Source organism: Sinocyclocheilus anshuiensis, unplaced genomic scaffold, assembly GCF_001515605.1.
Source record: "Sinocyclocheilus anshuiensis isolate Anshui unplaced genomic scaffold, SAMN03320099.WGS_v1.1 scaffold4145, whole genome shotgun sequence".
Lineage (NCBI taxonomy): Eukaryota > Metazoa > Chordata > Actinopteri > Cypriniformes > Cyprinidae > Sinocyclocheilus > Sinocyclocheilus anshuiensis.
The window spans coordinates 43,167-52,377 of NW_015557260.1; the positions used below are offsets into that span (position 1 = coordinate 43,167).

General features: G+C 38.6%; 1 protein-coding gene across 3 annotated transcripts in view; it reads left to right on the forward strand.

Annotated features, from left to right (window-relative positions):
• The window catches only part of LOC107679043 (histone-arginine methyltransferase CARM1-like), a 20,322-nt gene extending 12,643 nt beyond the window's left edge, over positions 1 to 7,679 (forward strand). For 2 of the 3 annotated variants that reach the window (XM_016474454.1, XM_016474455.1), the window contains exons 7-13: positions 188 to 278; positions 2,274 to 2,355; positions 2,457 to 2,542; positions 3,135 to 3,224; positions 3,304 to 3,441; positions 4,494 to 4,583; positions 7,608 to 7,679. In XM_016474454.1, the coding sequence (XP_016329940.1) occupies positions 188 to 278; positions 2,274 to 2,355; positions 2,457 to 2,542; positions 3,135 to 3,224; positions 3,304 to 3,441; positions 4,494 to 4,583; positions 7,608 to 7,617 (587 nt within the window). In that variant the 3' untranslated portion in view covers positions 7,618 to 7,679. Of the gene's footprint in view, positions 1 to 187; positions 279 to 2,273; positions 2,356 to 2,456; positions 2,543 to 3,134; positions 3,225 to 3,303; positions 3,442 to 4,493; positions 4,588 to 7,607 lie in introns of those variants that run through there. The other variant, XM_016474456.1, reaches the window with a different exon arrangement.
• The last annotated feature ends 1,532 nt before the right edge of the window (positions 7,680 to 9,211 follow it).

Here is a 9,211-nt window from a genome sequence, read left to right on the forward strand (position 1 = left end):
CTGAAGATGAACGAAGGTCTTACAGGTTTGGAACGACATGAGGGTGAGTAATTAATGACAGAATTTTCATTTTTGGGTGAACTATTCGTTTAAATGCCACTGTACTTTCTCATTAATGTATGTTGTGGTCAAATGTAATGGGTTATTAGTTATCGAGTACTTGTACTTGTTTTCTCTCACTGTCCAGGCATGATGTTCCCGACTCAGGGTGACATTCATCTGGCTCCTTTCACTGATGAACAACTGTACATGGAGCATCACGCCCGCTCTAACTTCTGGTAATAACAACTTTGCCATCTATACTGTAGCAATTCTCCAAGCTGCCATTTTCATTCATAGAAAGAACATCTGGACGTCTAGGAAATAGGATATCTGTGAATCAGAATCAAGGCAAATGCTTAATGCACACTGAAATATGTCTCAATTAATATTTATGATTACAACTGAAATTCGTCTCTACTACTGTTCAAAAGTTTGGGGTCGGTAAGATTTTTTTTTAAAGGAAATTAATACTTTTATTCAGCAAAGATGCAACTGATCAAAAGTGACAGTAAAGACCTTTCTATTCATCAAATAATCCTGAAAAATGTCCACAAAAATATGAAGCAGTACAACAGCACTACAAGATCATGTGACACTGGAGTAATGATGCTGAAAATTCAGCTTCGATCACAGAAATAAATTAAGTTTTACAATATATTCACATAGAAAAGTTATTTTAAATTGTAATGATATTAAATATTTTTACTGTTCATACTGATCAAATAAATGCAGCCTTGATGAGCAGAAGAGACTTCTTTCAAAAACATTAAATAATCTTGCCACCCCAAACTTTTGAACAGTAGTATACATTAGAAAAGAGCAAAAGCTTGTATGATAAAATGCCAAAGCTGCTATAGTAGTATTGGTTGTGGGGCTTAAGAAAGTGTCAGACATTAACGCATAACCAGATGTTCATAAACCTAAAAACAATAAATAAATACAAATAAATAAAGCATATAATGCTTTTGATTTTACAGCTTCACAATAAGCTGGATATTTACATTTATATTTCGTAATTTAAAAAAGTTCTTTAACAAAAGTACAAACTACACTTTTTATTGCCATGTACTGGCCCATGTACTGTATTATTGTAGACATTTTTTTGGCTCTACAAAATAAAAAATAAAAACTTAGGAATTAACCAAAATTATTGTCTACGGTAATGGACGTTTTTCCACAAATGGTGTTGAGAACATTTCTTTAATAGTACACATGAACATGCTGCTACAGACCCTCTCAACCATGCATCACACTGAATGTTTACAGCCTCATCCATGATGGTTTATTTTACATTGGCCCACAGGGGGTTGTGGTTTGCTAGCATGGAAAGACAGTAATCATCCCACCGCCCACATGCCTGCACTGTACTTGCACCGTGCCGTGACCAAACTGAAGCCAAGCAGCTTCCCGGTGCTGTAAAACACTGTGCTTCAGTCCAAACCTGACTCATGGGCCTGGCACATAGTTCTCTTCTCTCTGTCTGTGCTGTTAAATGAGGAGTTTCATACCCTGTGTGACTGAACTTCAGAACAATAAATGAAATCATCTCACTGTAGCTTTTTTTACAAACACAGATAATGTTACCAGGTGTCATGTCAAGTTTAACACCCAATATTTATGTTAGAACAAAAAAAGGCTCTTGTTTTGCAGTGGGTACGTGTTGAAATGTTCATCTGTTTGAAACTTTTTGGCTTAAGTTGTAAAGAACTTCTGTGGAATGACATTAAGGTTTGTCTGGTTACACCACAACTACGCCATTATGTGGGCAAAGGAAAAAAAAGATTCCCTCTTGATAGCCATTTTATAATACAGTTGGATGGTTGTATTTTATTTGCATTTAACTTTGTTCTTTCCTCCTCCTGAAACCCACCGGTTTCCATAAATAGTGATGAAACTACTCCTCTAAAACAGTTATTCTCACTAGGGGGCCTCAGCAAACTTCCAAAAGGGCCTCAAGATGTAGAAATAAGACAAAGCAAGCATTTAAATGAGCTAGAACAACTATAAATATATTTCTTAATTTAATTAACCCCATCAGCAACTGTTTTTCGTCTTTGAAGAACCAGGGTTCCCACAGTCTTGGGAAATCTGGATATATGAGCTAGTCTAATTTTAATCATCCGAGTTAAAGACCTGGAAATGTCATCTAAATCAATAAAATCTTGAAATGCTATGGGCATTTCTTGGAAACATGTTTAACCCCAAACAACTGGAATTTGATTTTAAACCAGGAATCAGAGATGTTTCTATGGTGTGAACTTGAGCGGGCTTCATTCTTCTGCTGTGGATGAGTTCTTCAGACAGCCAATAGTTGTGAGTCCACACTGAGTACAACGTGTACAACATTCATGAATCTGGTTCATGGATTGCTTCATAATGTTGTCAGAGAAGATCTTAATGTCTTTGTGTTTCAGGACACATTCGATATGCAGATTCTCATGGCCAGGTCTGTGAAATACACAATCAACTTTCTGGAGGCAAAAGAGGAAGATTTACACCGGTAAAGGCAATTCAAGAATATAGCTGCATGCAGCAATTATGGGCTCAAGCATACCAGTAGCATGCATATTTTTAGGAAAAGTCTTTGAGTGCATTCACCATTTTATTTTTTCAGTTTATAACTTTTAAGTTATAAGTCAGTGTGCATCACTGTAAATGTATCTGGCATTCTTAGCAGTGCCAAAAATAACTGCACCTTTGTCAATATATAAAAGTGCGACTTTTCAAATATGTTAAGATTTTTCTGGAGATTGGTGGTTGATTTCAGGTTAGACAAACTTATGGAATGGCTGTTACTAAACTGGTCTTGTACTCTCAGGGAGTTGTAACAATGAAACAAAGTCAATGCACGTATACAGCCTCCCTGTTTGACATCTTTACTATCAAAATGTATCCATTTAACATGCATCAACTTACATTTTTGTTACAGGAGAAGATATGTTTCAGAAATCTTGTAATCATTTTTGATCAGCATGATCTTAAGATGATTTGTGTCAAATTTAGGTACAATCTGTTAAAAAGCTTGTAGGGTACATTTGAAAATGTATGACCTAGAGCTTTGTCTTTATATTTGTAATGTATGTAATTCACAGGTTGGAAATTCCATTTGTCTTCAAACTGCTGCAGTCAGGGTTGATTCATGGACTTGCGTTTTGGTTTGATGTGGCCTTTGTTGGCTCAAGGTGAGAATCACAAATGTGAAAGGAAAAGTGTCTGAAGACAACATGCTTGAAAGTATAATAATTGTGTTCTTCTGTACAGGATGACAGTATGGCTGTCCACTGCTCCAAATGAACCTTTGACTCAATGGTATCAGGTGCGCTGTCTTCTGCAGACCCCCCTGTTTGCCAAAATGGGGCAGACGTTATCTGGACGGGTTCAGCTAATAGCCAACAAGAGGTATGACTAACTTTGTTAATGCATATGACGAGGGGTGCATAACATTTCCATATCTGGAACACTCGATGTAAAATATAGCAGGGTAAACTACTGTAGATGTTCATAAGAAAATAGAGATTGACCGATATATAGATTTACTGATATTTTTCCCAATATGTAAGCATTTTACAATAATCGGATATCGGTTTTGTAATTCACCGATAAACGCCGCCATCTTGTGGATGTTTTGAGAATTGCGCGCAGGATCACCATTGCAGCGCATCTGAGGGGAAACAAGACAACAACAACGGCGTGCACGGGTACTTGATTTACTGTAGTTAGTAAACTTTATTTAACATAACAGCCATGAATGCACAAATGAGATGCAGTTTATGCAGCTTGGCTCGAAGAAATATCCGTTTCTCCGTCAAGTCCTATAATCCGTCAAGTCCCAATAAAGACGTAACTTTGCGTGAATTAAATAATATGCAGTCATGAATGGGCGCATGTTGGAAATAAAAGTGCTGAATTTAATTCGCTCTCTGTTGTCTATATGCTCATCGTCTCATGAAGTCGGAGTCACGTAGGCTAAAATAAAAATGTTTTTTTATTGTTGTAATGTAAATATTGAATTTAACATGAAAGACTGCTAATTTTCAACACTTTTTTTAAGATGGAAATATCAATATCGGTCGATCACTAATAGGAAACCATATAACAAATATTGTTTTTGTATTCCCTTTTGCTTCAAAAGAATTTAGTTGAGTAATTTAATGTTGAGTTCATTCATTTCTTCTACTCATAAATTGTTCCAAAAGAAGCCAAAGCCTCAATTTTTGCATGTCACCAAACAACACACAGACTTGAGTTGGGGATGGGAACTATATTGTGAAAAAGTTTTAAACAAACCGCAAACATCTTATATTTTAGCACCTTCAAAGTATCCACCCTTTTTGTAATTGTTTACAAGCTAAATTGAATGCATAAACTTTTAGAGCCAGGACTATATACATATTGGTAGCATACAACCTTGCAACAACTTTTTGTCTAACTGTAAATCTCTTCTTTTATAGACAAAGCTATGACATTCACATTACTGCTTTGGTTGATCAGTCTGGATTTAAATCTGGGAACTCACTGGATTTGAAAAATCATTTTTTTCGGTAAGCACCAGCATTTTAGCCACTTGTACCCGTGATCTCGTTCTTTTGGCCATTACCCAGGGCTCATGTCCACAGGTGACTGCATTACTGCTACTGCTGCTCCAATCCGCCTGTTGATCTCATGCTCCAACCTACCCTCACTCATGAACAAGCCCCCGAGGTACTTGAACTCCCCTACTTGGGGAAGCAACTCGCTCCCTACCTGGAGCAGTCAATCCACCATTATCCGTCTGAGAACCATGGCTTCAGATTTGGAGGTGCTGATCCTCATTCCTGCTGCTTTACACTCAATGTTCAATGTTCAATTTATTTATAAAGCACATTTAAAACAACTTTAGTTGACCAAAGTGCTGTACATAAAGTGGACACAAACCCCCCAAGTAAATGCCCAATGAAGCCATCAGGACGACATCCTTCACAAATAGCAGAGATACCACCCAAAGACCCCCAAATGGACACCTTCAACCCCTCGGCTTTACCTTGAGATCCTGTTCATGAATATCACAAACAGGATTGGTGACAACAAACAGCCCTGGCGGAGTCCAGCACTCACTGGGAACAAGTTTGACTGCTGAGAATGCGAACACAGCTTTCACCTCGGCTGTATAGAGATCGGATAACATGCATTAGTGACCCTGGCACCCCATACTCCCGGAGCGCCACCCACAAGTGATCCTGGGGAACATGGTTATAAGCCTCTACAAATCCAAAAAACACTTGTAGATTGGATAAACAAACTCCCATGCCCCCTCCAGGATTTTTGCCAGGGTAAAAAGCTGGTCCAGTGTTCCACGTCAAATTTAATCAAAGTAATCCACCCGACTCCAGTCCATCAATTAACATCTTGTGATTTGCTTTTCATGATCATTGCAATTCTGCTAATTAATACAACATCTTATGGGCTGTTATTATTTTATTAAATTAATTTTTTACATCAGACCCCCAAGACACAATTTGCCTGGTGATTTCCCAAACCTCAGAATGGACCCCTGCAAAAGAAAATGGAAGGAAAGAAAAAGAGCCAGGAAAGAAGAAGCCAATATTATGACTAAAGACCAACGATGAAGCAGCATGAAGTAAGCTGGACGACAACCTGGCAAGAATGTTGATAAACATTCTCAAAGGGAATGTAGAGAGCAACATTAATCTCTTTTGCGAAACCATCTACGATGAATGCCTTCAGAGGTTTGGCGAAGAGTAGAAGGGAAAGAGAAATTCAGTGGCTTGTGAAAGAGTGAAGAGCTCTGCAAAAGTCATGGAGAAAGGCGACAGGACATGAGAAGGAAGGTCTCAATGCCCTATGGAATCAAAATAAGAGTCAGTTGGCATCTCTCAGGAGGGCAGAGCACATTAGAAAGCGGAGAAGAATGAAAGAGAACCAGTGCTCAAGATTCCTAAAAGACACTTTCAAGGTTGCAAGAGACTTGCTTGAAGAGAAGAGTGTATCTTTGGCAATGGAAACAGAAGACCTTAAGGAGTATATAAGAAAGCAGTTCGCCAACACACGCAGTCAGTACCCCCTCGGGTTTCCCGGTTATGTCCCACAACCAGCTGCTCCAACCACGCCTTTTAAAGTAGCACCACTCAAATTGAGCGAGGTGGTTGAGATAGTTAGAAAGTCAAGGACGAGCTTTGCCCCTGGGAATTCCCCAAGAGAATTCCCCAAGCCAGGTTAAGTTTTATTATTAGACCAACCTACAACACACTTCCTAGCCCAGTTAACCTGGCATGGTGGTTTGAGGCTGAAGAAATCTGCGGCTTGTGCATTCTGTGTGGGTGCAAAACTGCTTTGGAGCAAGGCCGATGGCAAACAAGAAGAATCAGAGCCTTAAGAGTCAGCCTATCCAATTTGTAAGAGTAGGTCAGTTAGTGCAGAAATGCCCTCCTAAGCACTAGGCATCAATCCTGGCCAGTGGCATGGACTGGTCATTACGAGCAGACCTGGACAGGTGGCTGCAATTACCAGCTTCTATCGCGCAAACCACATTGAGACCTGACCTTGTGGTGTGGTCCGAGATGAGCAAACAGGTGGTGCTAGTGGAACTGACAGTGTCCTGGGAGGAAGCACTACAGGTGGCATATGAGCGGAAAAAGTCATGGTATGCTAACCTGGTAGCAGAGTGCCAGGGAAAAGGATGGAGAGCAACAACTTGCCCAGTGGAGATGGCGTGGCTTTGTTGCCCAGTTGACCAGCCGCATCCTGAGGGACATCGGCTTCAGCTCTTGTGAGGTCAGGAAGGCCGTAATAGACCTTGCCGAAGAGGCGGAGAAAGGAAGCATTTGACTATGGCTGAGGAGGAATGATAAGAGCTGGGGTGTGGAGAAGCCTCAAGGCATAAGGACCTGAGATCTAATTCTAGCCACAGGGAGCGTCAGGGAGATGTTCCTGTCCACTTCCCCACCACCCTGAGATGTTCTGGTACTAAAGGGGTGAAACATCGTTGAAAGATGGCTCCCGGCTGATGACCCTGCGGCTGGTAATTTGGCACTGGTAGAGGTGCATCAGGCATTTAGCAGGTCCCAGCTGGTCTTACCATCTACCTGTTTCTAATCAATTACAAACATTTGGGCCTATATTTAAGTTTGAAGGATCTCAATAGATAAAGTCCCAGGCAAAGTATAGGACAAAGTCCAGACAAAGTAGGGAGGAAGTTTAGATGAAGTCTGTGCATTGAAACACGTACAACTAAGATTATTCAATAAACCCTGCACTCTGAAAAAAATCATCACTTTATCTCCTGCTTTTTGCTCTTTCTTGACTTCCTTGTCAACCTCTGAGGCTGCTTGGAGACTTTCAGTTAATACAGTTTTGGGTATGAGTCAAAATACAGCCTTGATAACTGATTTTGGGTATCAGTCAAAACTGTGTTCATAGTCTTCTGATGGGAAGAGGCTAGGTCCAGTATTCCTGGCATGGAGATCCGGTCTTACATTTTTGGCGTAATCAGCAGGATTTCAGCATGATTTAACAAGTTGAAAAGCTGTACTGAATATTCAAGTGTGATCGATCTCTGTCTTTTACAGGTACGCCTGAATCATCGTTCTCATCATTTTTCAGATCAACCTAAATGAAGACTGCAGGTCTATCACTCAGCATTGCAGATAAAATATACAGTATTACTGCACAGATTATCATTCTCAAATCTGAATCTATGAAGGTTCTGTGTGCATGTGATATATGATATGTGAAATATGATATTTGTTAATAAAAACAAGGTGACTTTTCATAGCTATAATCTTTAATTCATTTGTTTTACATTAAATGTACAGTTCAACCAAAAATGTAATTTAGGCTTTAATTTACATATAACATCAACATACATAAAGCACCTCAAATATGGTCAACTGAAGCTCAACCATACTTCCTTTTGAAGCACAAGAACAAACCATGTGAGATATGAGAACACACGAGTGTTCTTGTGCATCAAGCAAGCATGTTTGAGCTTTGGTTTACCATGTTTGATAAGCTTTATGTGCATCATCCTGACATCTCTTGCTTCAATGAACACTTCTAATCCAAATATGCAGATTATGGAAATATGTTTAAGTTTGTTTACATTTTAACAAAAAATAAATAATAATAATAAATAAATAAAGTATAAAAAAATATTTTCTATGCATTGTTAGTTACCTCTAAATCCTATAGGATGAAAAGGAACATGTCCTTAAACACTTTCAAAATAAAATGCTTTGGGAGAAAATAACAAGAATATGTTGTTTGACCTACATCCCAAATTAAACACTAGAGTTTAACCAAAGTTGTCAGGACATTCTGTTTTCTGAACCTACTGAATTGCACAAAACAAAATCATTCAAATCTTTAAATAATTGTCAGAGAGCAGTTAGCTGCTGCCCAAAAGTCTATTCTGAGTACTAACAAATTTTTCTGTATTGGAGGCCATCTAGTAAAAGAGCTGTGCAGGTAAACCTCACTCCCCTGGCCTCAAGAGGCACACTAGCAGCTGACACTAGAGGCTCTAAACATGGGGGTGTACGATATGTATGGTCTGCGATAATATCGTTGTTGTTTTAATGTGCGATTTGATATTATGAGTACATCGCGAAAAGCAAACACAAAACACACTTACAGAGTGCGCGCATACATTAGGTGATGAAGTCTAGTAGGTTAGACTAGTGCGCGTGCGCATTTAGTGCGCTCTTTCACTGCATGAATCGGTCTATTAAAATGCATTTAGAATGATCACATAATTTAAGATATGAAAATGTTTATATTTAAATAATTTGATATAGTTAATAGGGATGCACCGATACCACTTTTTCCAGTACTCGCCCAATACCGATACTTTTATTTTTGGTACTTGCCGATACCGAGTACCGATACCGATACTTTTATTGCATTTGTAGATTTTTTAAATATTGGGTACAGAAACCAAAAGTGTTAACTAATGTTAGTTGGTTAACTTCATTTATCAAATAGATAAAGCCAAACCAAAATTTATTCAGACACCTTCAACATTTCTCACATTATCACAGTTTATTCGCTATAGTTTAGAAAATGGTAATAAAATATGACAAGAACTCAGAGTTAAACTGTCAGAACAAATTCATCTTGATAATGTTAGATAATTTTGATAGAAAGGTATGTAATAGATTACAATCAACCAAAA